This window comes from Podarcis liolepis (genome assembly GCF_965112155.1).
Source record: "Podarcis liolepis genome assembly, chromosome: 9".
Taxonomy (NCBI): Eukaryota; Metazoa; Chordata; class Lepidosauria; order Squamata; family Lacertidae; genus Podarcis; species Podarcis liolepis.
Genome location: NC_139564.1, coordinates 59527261 through 59551910, shown reverse-complemented (window position 1 = coordinate 59551910; position 24650 = coordinate 59527261). Strand labels below are relative to the sequence as shown.

Genomic DNA, 24650 nt, shown 5'->3' with positions numbered 1-24650 from the left:
TTGCCTGTCCCGACTGAGGAATGGCTTGAATTTGAGAACGCATAACATATATTCCATCACGAACAACTTATAAGAGGTAAGATTTTGGGCTGGGGAGGGTATCCTTCACCACAGGATGCAATAAATGTGATAGTAGTCATGCTGGTCCAGTAAACTGGTGAGTATTAATGGATACTGCCAGATATAAAATAGTGGCATTAAATCTTAAGGTGTAAGATTCAGAATGTTGTAAAGAAATTGGACTGTTTTCTCAGAATACTCTTAATGGAGGTATGAACAGTGTTTACTTTCTAAAATAAGGGATTCTGGTTCTTGGACCTAATATGTTCACTCAGAAAATGTTATTTGAAGCCAAATGGTAAACTATCCTAATATATAGTGTTTAAAATCCGATATTCCCCTTCAATATAGCAAATTACCTTGGTTAACCATTATATGCACTGGCTGTGTGAATATTTCTCCTTGACATTTTGTGGTACTATCCATGGAGCTTGGTCCATTAGGGTAAATGGAGAACTGTCCCATTGACCTCAATCTGTCAATCTTCTTGCCTGTCAGTCTTCCTCTTCCTTGGCCTCACTGTTGTCCTTGTAAAACTCAACAGAGAAGTGGATGTGGGATGGGTGGGAATTAGAATCAATTGACTCTCCCTGTCATTGGGTCAGGCTCCACCTACTGTCTCGGTTCCCTGTATTCCACACCACCAAGCTTAATAGACACCAGCTACCACTGAATACTATTTACCAAGTATGGACATAGTTCAAACTTATAAGGGCAAAACTATATCTTCCATGGAAAACAAGGGGTCTTCAAGAGCCATATTGGGCAGGGGTTGGCAACGTTTATCTTGCCTGGGCCGGATCAGTCCCACAGAGATCTTTCTGTGGGCCGGATTGCCTGCAGTTTTCAGCGATTTTTGGCATCTGCGTGGGCAGATGCGATTTTCGGCACCGAGGAAGCCGCACAGCGCACATGCATGCAGCTTGGTTCAGGGGCGGCTCGTGGGCCGGTCAAACGACCTCCGTGGACCTTAGATTGCTGACCCCTGCTATTGGGGCATGCTGCACTTGTGTGCAAACCTCACAGGTGAGCGCGGAATGGATGAGCACGGTAAGCTCAGCCTTTTCTCTTAAACGCCATTGTTTAAAGCAAGTAGCCTCCTCGACTTACAGAGGCTTCCTGCTTCACACAGTCACCCTGCATGAGCTGGAGGGTCATGGAGATAGCAGCATGGTATGTCCATGTGTGAGCTCAACATGCTCGTCTCTGCTCATGGCTAGGGTTTACCTGCAAGCAGAGTGCCGAATCTGGATTGGAGACAAACTTGCTGGCTCAAATAGTGAAAGGTCCTTTCCAGATGAGTGGCTTATTGTGCATTCATCCCAATATGTTCGCACGAAGATTGCATGGAGGTTAGATCACCTCAGCTATTTATCAAGCATTCATTCTAATTAGCTTGTGGGGAGGCTCTAGATGGCTTTAAGCAAGCACCCCCCCACACACTTTCCTTGTCCTTGCCCAATCTTTGCAGAAAGCGGGTTTGTTGCGCCAGAGTGCCCAAATTGATTGCGCAGCCTGAGATTGTCAGAACATGATTGAATCCCAGCTGTAAGTGGCAACAGCCTGGAAGCACCTGAAGCCATCATATTTTAAGAGTTTGGCTCAGAATGGCACCTGATCTGGGGGCACAGTTTCTATTTATGGAGTGTGAGCAATAATGCGCTCCCCTTGCTAAATTTGCGTGAGAATCAAGTGCTTTGCCTTTATTGGTCCATCTTGGAGTTCACATTTCAGGTGGCACTTCCTCTAGGCAAAGGGGAGCTGGGAGCTGGGTTGAAGACTCTGGAGCCACACCAGTTCTTGCTTCTAGCTGAGGGCAAAGGCTAACTCTAGGTCTTTGTTCGCCCCACTCTTTGCTCTCACCTTCACGGTCACAGAAGGAAATGTGGCCTTTTCCCTTCACTGCCTCGCCTCTGCCTGCCAGCCCCTTTTCCACAGCCCTGCAGCAGCGTGTGAAAACTGTAGAGGGATTGTTACAGTTGCTCAGGGCAACAGGAATTTATGATACGTTTTGCATCATAATTTAGAAGCCTCAGAAGGGGAACATTGTGTGCTGAACAGCTCTCCCCAAGACTCCTCCCAAACATCCTCACTCTCTCTCTTGCTGCAGGCTATCAGAAGTCAAAATAGCCATTTAAGAAACAGCTGGGAGCAACCAGGAAGTAGACAGGACATATCCTTTAGGCCTCCTTTGTTTCATCGGATTCCTTCTGTTTCTCATTTGTTCTTGCTTCCCTGAGCACTAGCAGAAGAAATGATCCCCTGCTCTGGATACTGCCAAGCGTATTGCATTTTCTTTCAAACAAGCCAAACAAAATATCAGGACTAGCAGGACTTTCACAGAAATCCAAGGTGGAGACAGATATCAAGCTACCTGCCGCTGAGGATAAGTCTAGATTTGCACAGAGGCTGTATCTGACATGACTGCCAGCAGTGTTGAGAGGTACCATTGGAGCAAGACTTGGGGGGCAGAGGTCCAGGGCCCCACTCAGCAGAATGAGCAGAAGGGACCCAAAACACAGCAAGGCTGCATTTATGGATGGGGGAAGAAATCTGAGTCAGTGCACATTTATAGGCAAAAAATCAACCGGATTTGCACTTTCTGAAATGATATGTGAGCAGAAACACAGCAATCCTTCAACGTCCACACTTCTCCAAGCTTGCCATGGAGTTTTCTTACCAAATAATGTGTGCAAAAATGCTTATACTCAGGGAATGTGTTCATAAAGGCGTATGCTAGGGGAAATATTAGGCGTATGCTAGGGGAAATATTAGGGGGAATTGATTGCAAAATATGCATCTTAGGAAAAACTGAATGCAAAAAAGCGTGTGTTTTTAACCCTCCCTCCCCAAATTGATGCTGGAATGTGGAGAACTCAGTTTAAGAATGGGGAGGAAAACTGAGAGAAACTTGAAACGGATTCCTCCCCAGCTAAAGTCAGTGAAGGCACATTATCATCTAAAGAGCCCCTCTCATAATTCTTTGAAGACCAGAGTCCAAAACTACCCACCTGAAGTCCTAGTAAAATCTCCAGGGCGACTTTACACAATCCATTTCCCATGGAATAGAAAGAAGGCACAAAAATGACATGTTGTGTAATAATCCTTCAGTTTGAAAGACAGAGACTGAGCAGACAGCAGCCAAGCAGCCAATCCTAGTCCGAATCTGCATCTGGCCCATAAACAACAGTACCGTCCATTGGAGTCCAAGGCTTTGAAAGTTTAGAAAAGCTTTCAGGTTTTTTTTTTTATCTTGACAAACCTCTACTCCTTCCACTTTCCCTGACCAGGCTAGTTTTTTTAGCTTCCTCCCTGGTGAGGGGATGGGCTTTAGGATGGCACAACTGGTTGGATTGCCAATCGGGACTCTGAGGCTCATTTCTTTTTCAGGCTCTGCCTAAACTGTTGAGGCATTTCAGTTCCCAGGAGAATATTCCGGAAGGTGGCAAATTCTTTGCCTCAAAACCGAGTGAAGAATTTCAGGTGCATCCACAAATCTAGTTTTGATACTATCTAATATTAGTTTAACATTGTTGAAGGAAGCAATTGGCTTGCCCTGTTGGATCAATCCATCAACCTCTGATGGATGATCTAGAAGGATTGGTTCTGGCATCACTTTCGCTGCCCACCCCTTCCAGCCCTTAGTACATATCACTTCCTTCATCCGCCAGTATGAACTAGAAATATAGTTCCCTTCAGTATGAACTGAGCTGAAGTGTTTACGATAGAGGAGTTCTCTCTCTCTTTCTCCACCCCCAACGAAAAACGTTCAGAGACGGTTTCCCTCTCAAACTGTAGAATTCTACTACTCTCCTCAAGTATACTCAGCAAACCTCCATGCTTCACTAACCACAAATATGGCGGACAATTTGGGGAGGCTATTATCATTCAGCCTTGTCCTGATGGACTTCCATACATGGGTGGTGTGATAGTGTTGCCTGCCACCCCAATCTCTGAGCGATGCAAGATTCCAGAGGTTCCAGGCTCTCACCAAAGGTTCAGTTTCATCAGAATGAGGGACAGCAGAGACTGCGGTATCATTATGATATATGGTTTATTTACACACATATGCAACCTGAGCCTACAACGGAGAGGCTCAGAGCATCAACACCCCAAGAAGGTCTTGCTTCTCCCATAGTCACGGCCTTGGCTCCCAGCAGAATTCAGGCATGTCTCTGTCTCTCAAGTGCCCAGCCTGCTTCTAGCCTCTAGCTCACACAATTCAACCCTGGCTTTTGTCCTTCTAACTAGCAGCTAGTTGAAGGAGGGGCCCCCATCCATTTTTCCTGACACGGAACCACTTCCTTTCTTACCTTAATGACCTATATTTAGAGGGCATTGCCAAGAAATGTGCCTTGTTGAATTCAGGAATTAGAAGGCACTCAGGTATACAGTCTCTCCCAACACCCCAAAACTCACAACACTATGTTCAGTCAGCAGGATCATGAGGTGTACAGTGCAGTCATGATCTGAAACAAGGTTTTAACCCCACACATTTACCACAACCCTCAGCCCAGCATGTATTCTGAGTGCACTGCAGACATATAAACTAGGAAGAGTGGGAGTTATAAGCAAAGGATAACATGCAGAGATATGCATAGATGACAGCACCTTCTATGGATGCCATAATCACCTCTACTCTCTCCTGTCCATCATCAGCAAAATAGTTTTGCCAAATATGTTTTCAGTACATTAAAATACACGGGTGTAGCTGAAGAACAGAAAATATGAACCCTATGATTGACTTAGAATTATAGTGACTTGGAGACTGAAAGGTGGAGCAAACAGAGAGCACACGGCCTTTGGAGAAAGCATGAGCCTGAAAGCAAACTGATGTATGTAACCTGAAATGGAAGAAAGGGGAAATCACAAAGGAGGAGTATATACGAGTAGCCAACAGTTGCAGGGTGAATGTCAGGTAGGCTAAAGCTCAGAAAGAGCTCAGGCTTGCAAGAGAGATTAAAAATAATTTTAAAAGGTTTCTTCGGCTATGGTCAAAGCAAGAGGAAGAAGAAGCAAGCGATAGGTCCTCTGGATGGAGAAGATGGAAAATTGCTATTGGGTGACAGAAAGTGGAACTGCTCATCACCTACTTTGCCTTGATCTTCACCCAAAAGGAAAGTGATGCCCAACCTGGTGATAAGAGAATAAACAGTGTAAGGAAGGAACTGCAGCCCAAGATAGGAAAAGAGGTGGTAAGGGAACACCTAGCTATTTTAAACGAATTTAAATCTCCAGGGCCTGGAGCATGCGGATGTAATCTCAGAGCCACTGTCTATAATCTTTTATGATTCTTGGGGAACAGGGGAGGTCCCTGCAGACTGGGCAAATGTTATCCCTATCTTCAAAAAGGGGGGGGGGGAGGGAGAAGACCCAGGTAACTACCAACTGGTGTGCTTGACAATGACACCAAGGAAGGTCCTAGAACAGATCATTCAACAGGCTGTGAGCACTTAGAATCATAGATTCAGAGTTGGAAAGTATCCCCAAGGTTCATCTAGTCCAACCGCCTGCAATGCAGGAATCTCAGCTAAAGCATCCATGACAGATGACCATCCAACCTCTGCTTAAAAACCTCAAATGAAGTAGAGTCCACAACCTGCCAAGGGAGTCCGTTCCAATGCTGAACAGCTCTTACTGTCAGAAAGTTCCTCCTGATGTTTAGTCAGACTCCCCCTTCTTGTAATTTGAAGCTATTGGTTTGCCTTCTAGCTTCCAGAGCAGCCCTGTGACAGCCCTTCAGATATTTGCAGATGGCTTTCATATCTTCTCACAGTCTTTTTCAGGCATAGCAACCACAAGGCCGGTAGCAAGTTCTTCTAACATCATCAGTCAGGACACCTCCATACAATATTTAGTGCTGAATTAATCTAGCACCACTTTAAGGAGAGCTGACGGCTTCCTCCCATTATACAGTCTATGGGTGGCTTTGTGCATTTCAAAGGCATTAGGAGCAGGACATTCACTGTTGCAGCACTTGCCTTACGGAAATCCCTTCTTACTGACCTTAGATAAGCACCAACTGTCTTAAACTTCCTTCAGAGTTTTCTGTTTCCATGGCCTTTCTCTAAAGTGTGACCCCAGCAACATGCAACATTGATCAATGTGATTTTATTCTATTCTGAATTTCATGTGGTATATTGCATTCTTCCATTGTATGCTGCTCTGGTTTTTTTTTAATGTGTGTAATTAATTAACTAAAATAAGGTTTTTTTTAATTTTATTGCACCTTGTGAAGTGCACATGTGTTTGATGAATTTACTGTCGCATTTTTCTCTATATGGCAGAATCCAGTATAACAATTTTATATGCCATTTGGTGGTATTTGAGTTTATTTCCAGTGGATCTTGGCACATGATTTATTTTTATTTTTTGTATTTATGGGGAAATCTTTGGCTATGATATCTATCACTGGAAAACAGTCATACCGGTTCATTGTTTTGGGTACAGAAAGGATGCTAGAAGAAGAAGAAGTCAAAATTAGACATTCTTTGAACAGGTGGAGCCTTCCTGTTAGCTGTAGGTGCAGTATGCAGGTGTCAATATCTGAAACAGATACACAAGAATGTAGGCCACTGTTTTCTCTAATTCCTGAATGGTGTGTGTGTGCATGAGAGAGAGCGAGAGCATCAGGGTAAATTGTAGGCAAGAGAACAGAACCGAGTCATCTTGACTTCAGCAGAGTAGAGCACTCACTTTGCTTTTGTGATGAGAGAAGGATTGCGGTTCGTTGAGAAGGTCTCTCTCCCAGCTCATCCAACCAAATGACCAAATAACTCGCAGCATTTCCAGACTGCCGCTCTTTCCTTATTCAATCACATACTGGCAGGTTGCACAAGAAAGTTGATTTGGAACTCTTGCGTAACAAAACCCACCCGCCATTTTTTTGCAATAAGGGAAGTGGTGGCAAAATGCACTGGGGAGCATGAGATGATAACATTTGCTCGAGGCAACATTGTCTAACCTCCCTGCAGACAAATCAGAATGAATGATTGATTTAAGAGCCATTGCTGTTACACTTGATGCAAGCATAGCAGGATGACTGCTCAATAAAAGGTTGCTTCCTTTGCCTGTCTTAAAACTTACAACATTCAGTTGTAAGGTTCTAGTATTATGAGAGAAGCAAAAAACCCCTCTCCTTATCAACTTCTCCATATCATCCATGCGTAAATTTATAGACTGTTATTCATTCCCTTCCCTAAACTAATGAGCCCCAAATATTGTAGCTTCAGACTTTTCCACACAGGGACGTTTTCCCAGCCCTTTGGTCATTTTAGTTGCCCATTTTCTGAACTTTTCCAAGATCTACCATAACATTTTGATGTGCAGCAGTGGCCCCAGAGTGAACTGCTAATCATTCCTGTTGCCAGTCACTGCTCTCTCCACATCCCTCTTCATTGGAGCAGGAACAGGGAGGCCAGAATTGGCCATAGGTCCTCCAGTTGCTGATCCCCAAACTAATGTGCATCCAGGACTATAAGACTGTAAATCTCATTTTCCTGTTTTGAATAATACTGATACACTTCCATATAGCAGCAATAGAGTTCATGCAGAATACTGTATGCAAAGAGACCAAATCTAGATGGGACCTAGCTGAATTTCCGAAGAAGAAGAAGAAGAAAGAAATGCAGCCAGAGCAAATAAACCTGCAGTCTTCTCAAACTCAGGCAGGCCTTTGTTTTAAAGAGTTGCTTATCTAGATGGAAGCCCTCTGAATGAACAATAAAGTGAAGTAAATTTTAAGTACAGCATCACAGAGTCTCTCTCTGTGTTCTTTCTCCAAAGGACTCAGGAGGGCACCATTAGAGGAACAAGATCTGAAGTGCAATCTGGAAGAATTCAAGGGTACAACAGTATTGAAGATAATCAGATTCCGTTTCAAAGGCAAAAAAGAAAAGAAAAAAGTAATGAGACGCTCATGTGTGCTGGTTGGTGATGCAGGGATAAATGAATCATTTAAGCCGCAGTTCTCTACAGACCTACCTGGAAGGTTAGCCTTAGTCGGCTCGGTGGAGCTTACTTCTGAGTAGACGTGCACAGGATTGTACCATTCAAGTTCTACCTCCACACCTGTATTTAAATAACATTTAAATACAGGATGGCCTTTGGATCCAAGAATCCCTGCTGTGGGTCTGGCTGGCTCAAACTGTTTGCATGAAGCACATTTCCCAGAAGAAATCCAGCAAGCTCTGAAATCTTTCTAAAATGGATCTGGAGAAGTGTCACCTAATCCCTTGGCGCTGGTGTGATGGAAATTATTTGGGTCACCAAACCCTGGACTTGATCATGCCATTCTAAAGGCACTTATCTGTCTACCACCCTCTCTGAAGCTGACATCTCTCTGTTGAGTGGCCAGGGATAATTAGCCGGATTATATGCATTTGGTAGGGAGAGCACTGTTTTTAGCATCGCAGTGCACTGGGAGGGCTCCTCTTTCTCTAGCCCCCTCCTCTTTAATTTTATGCCAGGATCTCTGTAGGAAGAAATCGCCTTGTCACCCAGCCTCTCCTATCAAAGGAGCGCACATGTGTTCCACCCAGCTCTTTATTCTCCCCTGGTTTCATTGTCTTTTTGTGTGTGCCTCCCTCTCCCCCTCCCTCCAAAAGACAATCAAGACAAATGAAGACTTCATCACCATGATCACGGCCAGGACATCTGGGAAGGAATGGGAGAGAGACAGAGGCATGCACAGCAGAATAGCTAGAGAGGAACTGTGACAGCAAGTCTGCGTCATTCTGGGATGTGGGGTTTCGAAGCAGAAGTGAAAGTGGTAGCCTTGCCCGTAGGCAATGAGGCTGGATAATGACAGGAAGAGGGGGGTGAAGGTCCCTGAGGGACATTGTGATGGAGGAAAGGGACGGCAAAAAGAGGCGTCTGCACAGGCAGTTGATAGGTGTGTGTGTGTGTGTGTGTGTGTGTGTGTGTGTGTGTTTGAGAATGAGGGTCCTTGCTGGAATTTGCAAAATGACTTTTCTTGCCAATTGCTATGTGTGTGCTCTCTTCTCTCCCATAGGAAAAAAAATTGCTCTTGAGAGATACTACTAGCAGTTTTTAATCCACCTTAAGGAAGGGAAGATTAGTACAAGTAGTGGCTGTTGCTGATCAGGTTGCGTTTTCTAAGGAGTCTGAAGCCTGTCCAAAGCGTGGGGCTTGGAAGTCTTTCCTACTGATCCCAGGTGTATAAAAGTTGGTCATTTCGTATCCATGGCTTGTGAAGGGAAGATGCTAAGCATATGCTGAAAGCCACTCTTTTCTGAGTGTTTCTTATGTTTCAGGACATATAACTTGGGCACGGGAACAGGCTTAATAAGGAGACTCATGTTTAAGCCTAAATGGGATCTCTGGAAAGTCTTCAGTTGCAAAGAAGAGGCGCTTTAATTAAACCGGTTTGCAAAGGGAGTCCTTCGGGTGGTGGCGTAGCTCAGAGGCAGAGCACAATACGAAAGGCCCCTGGTTTAATCCCTGGTTCATCTCCAGTCAGGGTTGAGAGAGACTCATTGTCTCCAGTTGACAATACTGAGGCAGAAGAACGAATAGCCTCCTCGCTATAAACCATCTCCTTATGTTCCCAAGTGGGAGGGCGTAGCACTTGGAAGAAAAGGCGCTCTGCACACGCTCAGAGGTGCGGGATCAATAATATGTCATTGCCATCGCTTAAGATTTCCAGAGAATACGAGCCCCGAGGTTCTGGCGCGGGCCTCTGGACGGAGGACTCGCCGCCGCCCCAACTCTCGCTAGAGAGAGAAAAGGACAACATACACCCACAAGAGGGGCCCTGAAACCATGTTGCAGAATAAAATAAAAAATAAGAAATCCTCCTGGGGCGGAGTAGCGGGGCGGAGTCAGCCAGGAGAAAGAAGAAGAAGAAGAAGAAGAGGTGGGGTTTGGAAGCCTGTTGCCCCCTGGAGTGGAGGGAAAGGGACTTGGGAGCGGAGGCAACTTGCGCGCGCGTCCTGCGTCTGAGCGCGCCACGCGTTTGGCAACGGGAGAAACCGACGCGATGTAGGATCGGGGCGGCGGGGGTTTGGCTCAGGGGATCGGGGCCCCAGCCCAGCCCAGGCTCGCCCCCTCACCTCCTCCTCTGCTTTGGTCGATTGGCGTCTGCCAGGCTCCCTCGCTGGCTCTCCAAGGCAAGCAGCAGGCACATCGAGCGGGTGGCTGGGAAGAGCGGGTGCGCCGGTGGCAGTGGTGGTGGGTTCGCTTCCCTCCCTCTCCTCCTCTCCACTCCACCCCGCTCCTCTTCTTCTCCGTCTCTCTCTCTCTCTCTCTCCACCCCCCACCCCGCCTCTCCTCCTTTTCGCGGCTGTGTGATCTCTGGACAAGGCGTTTAGTGACGGGGGAACGTGCTACCAGGCTTAAAGTATGGCAAGCAAAGATGGTTTCTGCCAAGGAGCCAGCGATCGCGATGCCTTGGGGTCTGTCTGTCACCTTCCTACACTTCCTGTGCCTGACGACCTGGTGAGTAGCAGGGCAGCATCCCCACCCCCCACCCCTCCGTCCAATTCCCTGGCACCCCTTACTTGATGCCCCGGATTTGGGAAGGGGAGAGAGAGAGGAAGAAGGTGAGTTGGCGAGGGCTAAATCAAAGCTGCCACCTCTCTCTCCCCGCCTCTCCTTTCTTCTTGCCTCTTTCCCACTAAAATGCTTTTGTGCTTCCACCCCCCCACTCCCTTGTAGCCTCACCGTGCTCCCGGGACAGCTCAAAAAGGAGGAGAAATTATGGCCGGAGAATTTCACGCGCATCCTGGACCGTCTCCTGGATGGTTATGACAACAGGCTGCGTCCTGGATTTGGGGGTATGGTTACTGTGCACGGTCCCTGCTGTCTGTGCTGAGTCTGCCTGTGTGTCTTGTCTGTGGGGGAAATTCGCCTAGGTATGCTTCTGTGCCTTTCCAAACCAAAACAAAAACAAAGTAATGATGATGGTTGATTTTCTCTTGTTGTGTGCCTTCCTCAAACCGCGTTGAACCCATTTCCCTCCTCCAGCTCTTCTATATCTGATCACTTGGATGGGGAAGGTGGGGGGGGAGAGAAAAGGGAGGGAGAGCCTTCTGATTCTTTACATCCCCCCTCCTACAAAAAAAAAAAAAAAAAAGAGAACCACATTCCAGATTGTGGCACCCAAAGCTGCTCCTTCGATGCTTAGAAACGCCACAGCCACCCACTGGTTCTAGCACAGCTGCTCAGACCAGTTTCCTGGGTCCTGTTTTGGATTTCGGCGGCAGCTTGTCAATCAAAATTCCGCTACATGCTTAACATGAGCAGGGAGGAAGTTTGGTCTCCTCCTCCGAGTTCACATCCTTGGCAATCCAGCAGTGGCAAGGCGGCGCCGGGGAACCTTCCTCCCTGCCAGTTTCGGCTACCTCCTCTCCCCTGCCCCTCTCTGATTCCGCCACATTAAGCAGAGAAAACAGGGATTTAGCAGCTGGGCCCCCATCCCTCCCCACCCCCCGCCCAACCGCATCTGCAGATTGTGTACATGGTGGTAGGAGAGAAGTTGAGAGTTGGTTGCCTGGATCCTGCCACTTTGGGGGCAGCAATCGCTTGGCATTCTGTCAAAGGAGAGCAAATGCAGCTGCTGCTTCTGATTAAAAACACACCCGCACACTCCGGCAGTGAGGCTATGGGAGGTTTTGTGTTTTTTTAAAGAAATCTTGCACCTGCATCTGATGATCTTGGCAACAACGTTCACATCGAAAGCCCCATCCTTTGCATGCGGTAGCACCAGAAAGTGGAACGCCCCCTTCTTTAGCTCGCATTTATGCCCCCTCAATTTTTTTAGCTCCAGTCCAATACATGGGGACCTCCAGATTTTGTAGCAGCCGCTCATCCTGGCTTTGCTTAATTGCTGCCCTCGCCGCCGCGTTAATTATACTTGTTCGTTTTTCTGATTTAGCAGGTTGGGTGGCTGAACTTTGAGTCAACCCATGGCCAGATTTGTGGGTTGGATTTGTGACCTAGGAGGTGCAAAAAGTCCCACAGGATCAAGCAACACTCCGCCTCCCCTTTGCTTCCATGACAAAGTGTTGAGGGCTGGCTGCAGCTCTTCCTTCTTGCTGGAAACGGGCATGTGTCAAAATGTAGGATGAGGCGATGGAGTTATTTCGGAGGCTACTATGCAACCAGCACTGAGCAAAGACTTTGCTGAGGCTTGTTCTGTGAAAACATTGTGCTTCTTTCTTTAAGTGCTTAGTTTAGACATGTGATACACCTACGCTGGCATCTATGCCGGTAATTTCCAGATATGCTGTTACCCAGTGCAGTCATAATGGGAAGCAACTTGGCACTATCAGTTCCTGCTTATTTTAGACATCTTTTCAGTAGAGCTGGGCTGCTCTGAGGTCTGTTGAAGAACACAAAGCATAGATGAAGTTAACCTTATGAAAACATGACACTCAACCAGCAACCCGATGGTTTTCTTGTCTCTTTTATACATTTCTCTCCAGCGTGCATGCACAGATATTGTCTGATCAGAAATCACATAGATGTTTTGCATGTGTTTTTGTGAGATGATAGCTTTTACTTGATCCACTTTGGTTGGCCTAAGGTTCTGGAAACTTTTGAGTTACAATAGAAAACTTTACCAAGAAGATTAAAGGTAGCTAATTTTTTCTAGCTCAGCTCCAAAGAACCGTGGCCCAAGTTAGACATAAAGAGAGCTTTTGGATTTGTGGTTCTTGAACAGCAGCTCTCCATGTCACATGGCAAAGTCCTTTTGAGGGAGATTATGAAAGTGGTTTGTGATACTGGATGCAGGACTAGTCTGAGATATTTTGCTGCCTGAATCCAAGGACAATAAGATGACCAGACTGGTAGCTGGATCTTATTTCCAACACTGGCGATGGGGCATTATGCTTCCATAGAGAGCAACAGACTAGCTTAGGGAGTGCAGGCCAGGTCAGGCCGCAAACACATCTCTGCCCCCCAGCAACTTGCTGTCACTCCCTGGCTCTCATGATTGAATACCCGAGGAAGCTGCCCCACACTGTCCAATGGTAGGGCCAGTCCTGATGGCATAGGAGACTACAATTCAAAGGGATGGGGAGGAATCAAAAAGTATACTGGACCCAACTGCTTAGGCACAGTATGAACTTATGCATGTTGTTCAAAACTAAGTCTCACTATAATCAGTGGGGGTTGCTGTCAAGTAAGTGAGTTTAAGACCGCAACCCTAAAACAGTTCTTTTGCCTATATGTGGAACAAAATCAGACAACTACATGTAATGTTTAGAATATTTTCTCTCATCCCAACTATTTAATCGCTTCAAACATGCATGTTTGCTTATTGAATAGCACACATGGGGCTTAAAGAGTTTAAGGTCTTTGAGTTATATGATGTTCTACTGACCCAAGAACTCAAAGGAATTGCTTCCTGCTAGTCTGTCCCCCGGCCACGTATCTTAAAAATGTTTAGAAGGCTAAAAATGGTGTACACACACAGTTAAGTCCAGTCGCACCAGAAGCGGTTTAGTCATGCTGGCCACATGACCCGGAAAGCTGTCTGAGGACAAACGCCAGCTCCCTTGGCCTGAAAGCAGAGATGAACGCTGCAGCCCAAAGTCAAATTCAACTAGACTTAACCATCCAGAGGTCCTTTACACACACACACACACACACACACACACACACACACACACACACTCAAAATGATAACTTTTTTGTCTCTAAAGTGAAGCAAACATTTGCATTAATAAGCAACTAGAGTCCCTACATGACTGAGATCAGCTCCAGAAGTGTTGAATGAACAGATGTATCAGCTTCTGGCTCCACAATGATGTGTCCCACAAACCATAGCTGGCCTGCTAAAATACATGATCTCATCTATTTTACATCTTGTGCAGATTTCATAGTCACCTGAGAAAGAGGCTGTTAATCTTTCTGGAATAAATGCCAATTTTAGGGTCCCATAAATGATTATATGTCACATTATCTATCTGAGGCACATAAAGTCATATAATTGAGAGGTACCCTCAGGGGCCATTTGATGGTTGGAGAGTCACTGGTTCAGATAAATAGGAGTATTGCTACACAGGATTCACACTGAGATGACTCTAGATTGGGGTGGGATTCCTGTGACAAAAAGATTGCACACATGACGGTCTGCCTAATTTCAAAGTAGGGCAGCCATCACCAACAACATAAAGAAAAAGAGTAAATGGATAACATAAAAATAGTTATAAAGGGCAGAGATTCGCATATAATTTTCATGGGCTGATAGAGTCCATTTTAGAAATAATTGCTATAATTTAAATACATCTCACCAGAGTGGAGAAGACTGTGACCAGGTGACTTGTCTACTTGCTCATCTTCTCTCCTAATGATAACTGCTGATGGACAAGTTCTGCCTTCACTTAAGTATATATTTAAATTGGGTCACACTGGGCAGCAGGGGTGCCATCTTGAATAAAATATTGGAGTGGCAGGTAAGGCCCACCCCACATAATCAATCACAGGATGCGATGCACGCACACCAATTGAATGGCAATGTCCATCAACTTTGGGGGCCGCCCCGCCCCCCTCAAAAATTTTATTGGGTGGTGGGCAAAGGGACCTTAGCTCCTAGGAGTTGTCTCCTATGCAGAGGAAGGTGCTTCCATATAGAGGAATGCTCTCTGTAAAGTATGGCGCATGGGTGTTCTCTGTCAAAATCCCCCTGCAAGCAATTTGTTCAAACCTGTGGGAAGAGTTACCTGTTCCTCACCAGTAACCTGCATGGGGTGGAGGAGGGCTGGCAGAAAGAGAGAAAAGCAGGTGGCAGAGAGAGAGGGGGAAAGGGGTGGTTTGATCCATTTTCAGTTCCTAACCCTACCCACTGCTGGCTTTGACCCCACCCACAGCTGGCTTGCAGCCCCTGAAAGATAAAAAGGTAAAGGTAAAAGACCCCTGACAGTTAAGTCCAGTCGCAGACGACTCTGGGGTTGCGGTGCTCATCTCGCTTTACAGGCCGAGGGAGCCGGCGTTTGTCCACAGACAGTTTTTCCTGGTCATGTGACCAGCATGACTAAGCCGCTTCTGGCGCAATGGAACACCGAAACCAGAGCAGCAAATGGAAACACCGTTTACCTTCCCACCACAGTGGTACCAATTTATCTACTCGCACTGGCATGCTTTCGAACTGCTACATAGGTTGGCAGGAGCTGGACCAAGCAATGGGAGCTCACCCCATCGCAAGGATTCAAACCACCAATCTTCTGATCAGCAAGCCCAAGAGGCACAGTGGTTTAGACCACAGCACCACCCGCATCCCCCCTGGAAAGATGGTGACCCTTAAAAGGAGAAAAGGTTGCCCACCCCGGTCCAACATGGGGCAGATAGTGGATATTTGGGCTGCTTCAACAATTACAGTTATAGGCTTATACTTTAAGGAGAAATGTGTGTAAATGATACAAGCATGTGTTTGGAAACACTTTGTCTCATACAGGTATGTCTGCTTGAGAGGTGAAGGTGTATGTTTGATGGCAAGCCTGGGTTATAACACTACCCTTGTACTCTGTAGGCTTGGTAGGACCTACTCCAAGGGGCTAACAACCTCAAAAGAGACCCAATCAGAACAGCAGAGTCAGGACATTTAGGTAGGGTAAACAGGAGAAGGATGTGCAATTATTTCAGGTGCATGTACTTATTTTAGGTACGTGTGACTGACAATGCAATCCTAGGCATGTCTCCTTGAAAGTCTGTCCCACTAAGCCTTATTGCCGGCCGGGTGTGCACAGGACGGCAGTCTTAGATGCAGTAGTAGGGTATTGTGAATAAGGGTTAGTTCCAAAGGCTTTGCAGAAAAAGAAGAGTTTTGAGGAGGGATCTGGAGGAAGTTAAGGTAGTTGGCTTCCTAGGTGTATTCTAGGAGTGGATTCTAGGCAGCCAGGGAGAAAAGATGGAGGAGTTTCAGGGAGCATTTGGACAGCTAAGGGTGGTGAAGCTGGATAAGTGAAGGTTTGTTGGGATACAAGCGCAGAGAGATGAGGACTCTAAAGTTAAGAACAAGACACATGTGCAAAATCTCGTTACAAACAGGAAGCCATGTAGGAATTTAAGGATGGGCTTTATATGGTCTTGAGTGATGAGGAAGGTGGAAAGTTTTGATAGTGGAATGATGGATGGACATAATGGACCAAGATGAAACAGTGGCAGACCACTTCAGGTGTGGAATGGGGCAGCTGTTTCTTGTTGAATGAAGATCCAGCAGCAGACTTGGGGTTGCTGCCATGTAAATGAATGAAGCAACCCTGTAAACTAGGAATGTTGGAGAACTACCATGCATAAGATAGGGTTTACTTTATGTTCACATTTGGAATGGAAGGAAAATTCAATGAAAGCCCTAGAAAGAAAACCTTTGAAATCCAAGTTGGGTGTTGGGCCATTTTTGTTGCTTCTTTGTCCAAACTCAAAAAGGTGAACAGTTTTTTTTAAGTTCCTAAGAAGCAGATTGAATAGAAGACTCTGATTTGGGGAGATAGTATCTAGCCCTGTATTGTCCATTTTTGTAGTAAAGGTACCTTTCTGCTAGAAATAACTCATATTATGATTTAATCGTGATTGTATGGCAGTGTGCAGAGGTTTGTTTCTTTGACATAACTCAGAATAGCAGCAGCTGATTAATCATTAAAATATTCTTTTTCTTCTTCGTTTTTTTCCCTTTTTTGCTGACAAACTTTTATGCCAAAAGTGTTTCACTTTTTTTTTCTTTTTTTTTTTTGGAAATCATGTAATTCACCAATGAACACATAAGTAAACAAATGTCAGAGAGCATGGCAAGATTCAACGAGAAGAGAACATTTAATGTTAAAGTTGTGTTCCAGGTTGACAAGCAATGGAATATTTAATGCGCTTGCTGAATCATGTTCTCCAGCACATTTAGCTCTGGTTAAATTCTGTACAGATTTCACAGAAGCTGGGTTGACATGTCACAGATTCTGTGAAAGTACCTGTGTGGCAGTTGTTAATATTCATAAAATCACAGAATCATAGACTTGTAGACCTGGAAGGGTCCACAAGGGTCATCTAGTCCAACTGCCTGCAATGCAGAAATCTCAGCTAAAGCATCCGTGACAGATGGCCATCCAACCTCAGTTTAGAAGCCTCTGCTTAAACCTTCTTTTTAGTTTCATTTCATTTCATTTCATTTCAACCTTTTATTTAGTGTTAGGGGAGGGGTAGTATCTCTTGTTGGGGACACATTGTGCTCCTTGTGGGGGAGTTTGTCCACCTTTGGTCCACACCCTACACTCAGCTTTCATCTGTGACTCCTAGGAGCTGTCAGCATGTGACCATGGCCACACCCAACATCAAAGAGACACTTATCTGCAAGGGCTTAAGACCTGTATCTGTGTTTTTTTTAAAAAGAAAAGAAAAGGTGAAAGCACTTTCTTAAGGGGGCTGGGAGAGACTACCAGTGAGGCAACGTTTCCACTCCCCATATCTCTCTCTCTCTCTCTCTCTCTCTCTCTCTCTCTCTCTCTCTCTCCATTGGACTCCAACATTTTACCTCTATCATACTTCTACCTATGTCCATTTAGCTTAGTTTCAATCTCCATCCTAAAGGTAAAGGGACCCCTGACCATTAGGTCCAGTCACGGACGACTCTGGGGTTGCGACACTCATCTCGCTTTACTGGCCGAGGGAGCCGGCGTACAGCTTCCAGGTCATGTGGCCAGCATGACTAAGCCGCTTCTGGCGAACAAGAGCAGTGCGTGGAAATGCCATTTACCTTCCCGCTGGAGCGGTACCTATTTATCTACTTGCACTTTGATGTGCTTTCGAACTGATAGGTTGGCAGGAGCAGGGACTGAGCAACGGGAGCTCACCCCGTAGCGGGGATTCGAACTGCCGACCTTCTGATTGGCAAGTCCTAGGCTCTGCCCACAGCACCACCCGCATCCTAACCCCTATTAAAATTGCACTGGCATGAAAAATGTAGAGGCTGAAACAGAATGGGCTGACTTCTGCTGATAAACACCTTGGGTAGGATCTGGCCAAATTTTAAGTCACATGGATTTCCTGCTGAAATTAATGGGCCTTAAATGTGTCAGCTTGGCTGGGCTGTGCCCTTTGTGAATTATAAATAAAATCCGACCGGTTTATTACAACAAATCATCATGTAACATTCTGCTTTCTAGGTTAGAGCAGAATGACGTGGAAGTGTCTGCTGAAGCCTGGATGTTTTCCAAACTCCCCACCCCCCAACCCAATAAATATTTCCTTATCAGTAATTTTGTCATAGAGTTTTCCTGGAATGTGGAGATACTGTTGGCTTTCTGTTGATTTCCTAAAGATGGCATGTGCCCAGATTCAAAGAAATCTGAAACCATCTTGGCTTCAGTAGAGATTTCATCAATTGCAACATTGCCTTCGACTCTTAAAATTAGTCTCCGTCAGTACACTTCTTAGCATTTGTAGGGTAAAAGGCTGAAAAATGAGTAGGAAGTGCTATCAGCTTGCTCATCTAGAGAAGGGGATTTGTACCACCCTGCTTTTTAAAAGTGGGCGTATGAATGGTTCTAACAGCCATCAGCCCAGCCCCCAGGCACTGTGAATTCCAGCCCCCCCTGGTTATCCACCCTCTGCTTCTTCTAGGAGTTTATACCCAAAAGAGGTATTTTAACTGGGAAACATAGAGAGACAGAGGCATTAAAAGACAGTCAATACAGAAAAGAAACCAGATGATACCCCCCCCCAACTTCTCTTTCGATTCTTCATTGATAATAATTTGCTGGGCTGGAACTTATAATTTTGGAAGTCCATTCAATTACAACAGGATTGGAACCATGATAGGTATTCTCCTCTCCAATCCTCTCTCCATCCCCCCTCTCTTCCTCCATCATTTAGAGGTGAATTTTACTTCAAATTTCTTGATCAGACAGACTAATGGGTTGTGTGCCCAGCCACAGACCCCTCACCCCTGGGAGCCAGGGCCAGGAAAAACAAGACACAACGCAGTAGGATTAATATTAGGCCACAACTTTATTAAATTTCAGATGTAGGAAACCTTGGCTTAGGCATTGGGCGGGTATCCCTCTCAGCTCCCAATTGGGGACTGGGGCTGGACAGGGGCAAGGCAGGAAATATGGGGGAGACTGCAAAATGGACGTTTATGCAGCTACCCCCCTCCAGTTCTGGGAGTCAGACCACACACCGAGCACTCGTGGCCAGTGACTCTCTGTGAAAACCCCTCTAATGGGGCCCTGCTAACACCACTGCGCGAGGGGTGCGTAACCACGCTACCCCTCCATTCCGTTGATGGACTAAAGAATACCGCCCAAGGCCTAAAACCACCAAAGTTGTGACAATTGCTATGGGGAAGGCAAAGCCTGCAGAATCTGGGAAACAGCAACCATCGTGCGACTGCAGCAATGCCCACGGACCTGAAAAGGAAAAGGTTAACCTGCAACAACCTTAAAACAGTTAGAGGGAGGGTAGGGTGGGTGATAAGGGATGCGGGTGGTGCTGTGGGTTAAACCACAGAGCCTAGGACTTGCCGATCAGAAGGTTGGTGATTCGAATCCCTGTGACGGGGTGAGCTCCCATTGCTCGGTCCCTGCTCCTGCCAACCTAGCAGTTCGAAAGCACATCAAAGTGCAAGTAGAGAAATAGGTACCACTCCGGCGGGAAGGTAAACGGCATTTCCGTGCACTGCTCTGGTTCACCAGAAGCGACTTAGTTATGCTGGCCACATTACCCGGAAGCTGTACTCCGGCTCCCTCGGCCAATAAAGCGAGATGAGCGCCGCAACCCCAGAGTCGGCCACGACTGGACGTAATGGTCAGGGGTCCCTTTACCTTTACCTTTACGGTAGGTGATGCTCTGCGTCGGCAGGAGCCTCCTTACCTGGCCCCCGGCTCCGCCCCCTGGTCACCGCCTATTGGCTAATTCAAACCAGGGTCAGGCAGGAACCCTGCAGCCTCAGTGGCCATCCCAGGTGATGGAGCAACAGCCAGCCAGCCAAGGTGTGTCTCCAGGAGCCCGGGGAGCGCGCAGCGGGTCGCAAACGCTGCCCCCCTCAACGGGCAAGGCGAGCAGTCATTACTGGTTACTTGCAGTGACCAGCCGGTGTGGAAGTTAACTTTGAAGCTGCACCTTCCTTCTCTATTGTTAAAAAGGAAATGAAGCAGGAAAAGAGTCGTTGTCTCTCAGGACATAGATATTCCTTAAGATCACCGGTTATTCATCTGACAGGAAGTGTATTGTGATGGAACAGGCATTGAGTGTAAGACAGCTCTCGAACCACTCTTTGTTTGCTTTTTTGGCGTAGGTTACTCACCCATGTGCTCCTAACCAGCACTTTGGGCCAGCTTTTAATTTATAACTAGATAGGATCTCAAAATGTAACTACGTTGTGTTTTCTCTGCGCTGTTACCTGAAATATTTTTGTAATGTTGATGGATAGTAAATGATTGGGATTTTCATGCTGTTGTGCAATTACAGTTCTACTATAGTTGGATACCTGTTTGGACATCTGGAGGGCTTTTATTGACTTATAAGTTCAATCTTGGATGGAAGTACTGCTTGATATTGTCTTATCAGTGTGAGCTGACAGTGTTTATTGGCACTGTGTATTTTTCTTTCCTTTTTTAATATTATGTTTTCTTGGTCTTTTTTCCTCAAGAGTTTCCGCCTCCCCAAGAGTTCTGAATCTGTGATTTTCAGGATACCAAGGAAGGATTTAGGCTTGTGTTTAAAGCTATGCTTAAGGAAAAAAACTGTTGGATAACTAGCCAGAATATAAGCTGATGCAGGCCATATGATAAAGATAAATTCATGTGACTCCTGTAAAATGTTGTCAATCATAACTTCTGATCTCAGTAAGAAAGGAATTCAATTTGCTGTAGGTTTCTTTCAGAAACATATATAATTTCTAGCTTCTCCTTCAACTGTATATGTTATAAATGACTTATATAATAACGTGAAACAAATGCCAGTCACGAAGCATGACTAGTTTGGTAATTTAAAGGGGGGAAGAATAAGAATTTGAGACTTGATGTGAGATAATAAAAAACTATGTTTCATATTTCATAGCCTATATTTTGTAATCACATACCACTTGCTATTTTATGTTTGTAATCTGCTAGCTGCTGTTCCTTAATAGTCGTCAATTTATCACTCAGTAGTAATTGTTTAAAATCAGCATTGGTTTGTGCTAAAAAGAGTCACAACATCTGGAACAAACTCATTTATATCAGTCCTTCATTGCAACACTTTACTGAAATACAGAAACATGGTCCTGGTTTGTACATCACAGTAAGCCATGCCAATCCCTGCATGCTCTGATCCTTCCCACTGGTGTGTGGGAGAAACAACCCGTGATCCCTGGCTTAGCATCATAATTTGTTTCATTCCAATCAGACCTAAATCTGTAGCCAGAGTTTGCTCTTGATTTATTCTTCAGGGTTTGTTTGGAGTGAAACAAATTATGATACCCAGTTTGAAGGTAACATTAAGCCAGGGATTTGGGTTTGTTGCTTCTGCACACAAGTGGGGAGAGGCAAGGCACGTGAGATCTGTACACTCACAGCAAATCATTAACGCTGGTTAACCGTGGGAAACAATATTTATTGGCCACCAGCTATATTTCACTATTTCACCCAGTATTAAGGAAATGGTTGTATTTAGAAAAAAGAGAGAAGATGAGATAAAAGGAAAGACTTCTTGTCATCAAAATCTTTGGCTTAACAACGTTGCTTTGGAAGAAGTTGTTATCTTGGTTTGCCTCAAATATATATATATATATATATATATATATATATATATATATATATGTCATATTTCATTGAGACAATTTAGGATGATGCACAGCACTTGTTCATTAGCAGAACACTACATTATTCCAGAGTGCAAAAGCAAGTCAGACTCTCACCAACTACATTCTATAATCATGAAGTATAGCTGTAAGTTCGAAAGCGTGAGTCTCACTCAAATAACTTAAGTGGAATAGTTTGCTGATAGATTCCTGCCAATGGGTTAATCTTTCCTTGCGTGGAAGACGATACTGTGTCCTCACGTGGTTGATTCTGTGCCTGGTGCCGGGACCTGCAGAAATAGCTCCGTTTATGGAGCCTTCCCCTGCCAGCTCCTCCTAGTTAAGAATTGGGGGAAATGGAGCTGTCCATCTCCTGCTGATCTTCTGTACAGCAAGGCTCTGGAAAAACCTTTCAGAACCTTGGACAAGGCACCTATACAGACTGTCCGAAAGAGCTTTATCTCTATAAAAAGAATAGGTACATACTCTTTGATTTAGGAAGGCTTTTATGAATAATGAACATGCATTGTGAACTTGAAAATTTCCTTTTCTACTGACTGCAGGATTTACAGCCTCTATGTATTTTTTTAAAATAAAAAAAACATTTTATTGTATTTTGGCTATCATGCTAGCAGCCGTTTGATACATCAGCGATGCTTTATTATCTTTAATTCTAAAACACTCTGAGTTTTTCATCACGAATGTACAGGGGGAATATGAATCTGGGAAACAAGCAAAATGCCCCAAAGTCTTCAGGATTTGCCATATATTTGGAGTTGGGAGAGCCAAGACAGATGAGGCAATAACAAAGTTCTTCATGAATTAACATGCTAAAGTGTCTATTTTAATATATTAGCTCATTTTCAGATTACTTGCAAACTGAGCAAAAGTTCTTTAATTGTTTCTCATGCCCTGTGTTTGCTTTGTATTAAGAGTGGCCATTAAAGTCAGTGGGAGTTGAACCCACCAATTTTTGCTGGGGACGATGACTCATATTTATAGGTGCCATGTGCACAGATGTATTGATTGGTCCTTGAAAGCCTGGCGTCTCAGCAGTAATTCACTGATCAGCCATATCTCTACCTTAGAAGCAGGGGAGGGCTATAGTTCAGTGGCAAAGCAACTGCGTTACATGCAGAACAACTGGGATAGACCCCTACCTGAAACATCGGAGAACTACAGCTATTCAGTCTAGAGTAGATGATATTGAGTTAGATAGACCATTGGGTTGACTTGGTATAGGGCAGCTTCCTATTTTCTTAAGGGCCTTTAACTACAGCTGTTCTAATTTACAATGCCACTGTTAACTTTCAGAATGTAATTCTATGGTTCCTGGATGGGCATCCCAGGGGTCATAGCATTCTGCTGATCTTCCTCTCCATAAACAGAGAGAGGGGTTTGCTGGTGGGGCATGAGTCTGCTCGTGGTTTCCCCAATGCATTCCTGAATGAAAGGGAGGGCTATAAAAAGCCCAGCAAGACTTGGTGGTTCTACCGTCTTCAATTTTCTCTCTCTCACCCCCTTCGGATTATGCTTGTGTGCGGTGCACACACGCACGTCCATCAATTCCTTCCCCATAGCTGAGATATGCCACCATCTCAAAATTGATGTCTAACAATATCAATGAGCTCTCAGTAAGGAAAAGAATTGTCAGCCAATCATCTTGGGCCAATTTCCGTAACAGAAGGAAGGCCAGTCCGTAGTAATGGCAGAAAGAAGCAGAAAGGTCAGGGTTATTAATTTAATAAAAAATGCATTGAGCAATTCAGAAAAATGACCCAACACTTCAGCAATGGATTTGTGAGGAGCAAATGGGGTAGCCATTTTGTGGCCGCGGGTTATATCAATTTAGGCCTCTGGCCTTGTTTCTCAAACACTCACTATTTATTGATTGTTCAAGCTCATAGTAAACCAGTGTTATAATTGCACCTGCTTATTTGGCTCCATACATTCCCCATTGCTCAGTTCTAGAAAGGTTACCAAATCACCGCATATTACAACTTCTTGTGTTGTATCCATACTTCCCAATGTTTCCCCAAAGGATGGAAAACTTGTGGCTTTTCAGGCGATATCGGACCCCAGTTCCCCTCAGACTCCTACACATGAGTATGAGTCTGGCACAGACACATGCCTGACTGGTATGTTCTCTCCCTTCTGGTCGTTCGTTCGTTCAGGAGATTTAAAATCTTTGTCAAGCCCGAACATTACAGCGACTGATGCCTTAGAAGCATCAGCACACTTCAGGATCAGCAGAGTATAGGCAGCCAGCGTACACACTCAATAGCCCAACATTTTGGCTAAACTACATTTCTTTACATATACACACTCGGAGCATCGTAACTCATCTCCTTCCTCTTCAGCATCAGACAGCAAAGAGAAAGAACAAAGGACAAATGTCCTACATCACAGAAACACAGTAATACAAACATCCTGTCTCTGCCACTTCCCACAATGTGGAATGAAAACATAGACCGTTATGTGATATAACCAATCCCATGACTGCGACACGGGGAAAGAATCCTAACAGGTCAGTGCTAGGGAAGATGGGAATTGGAGTTCATCAACTTTTGGAGGGACACAGGTTCCATATCCCTGTCCTACTGTCATACCAAAAGTTTCACCTGAGCTGTCAATTTACTAGACAAGCTACTATTTTTGTTGTAAGAACTACGAAGACGTTGCATGCAATGCACTTTGCCCACTTGAAGTTTGATATATACATGCCAAGAGTGATTATGGATTGGTTATTCTATAACTATAATTAGGTTTTTTATGGTTTATTTAAGTGTTAAGTGTTCTCAGGTTGGATTTGGTGGCTGTTCCTCACAGATACTGATTAAAGGATGTAGCCCTGACA

General features: G+C 45.0%; 1 protein-coding gene across 1 annotated transcript in view; it reads left to right on the top strand.

Moving 5' to 3' along the window:
- The first annotated feature begins 9542 nt into the window (after positions 1-9542).
- GABRA4 (gamma-aminobutyric acid type A receptor subunit alpha4) overlaps positions 9543-24650 on the top strand; it is a 64123-nt gene continuing 49015 nt past the window's right edge. The window contains exons 1-2 of the mRNA XM_083459997.1: positions 9543-10518; positions 10738-10856. Of these exons, the coding sequence (XP_083316123.1) occupies positions 10436-10518; positions 10738-10856 (202 nt within the window). The 5' untranslated portion in view covers positions 9543-10435. The remainder of the gene's footprint in view (positions 10519-10737; positions 10857-24650) is intronic.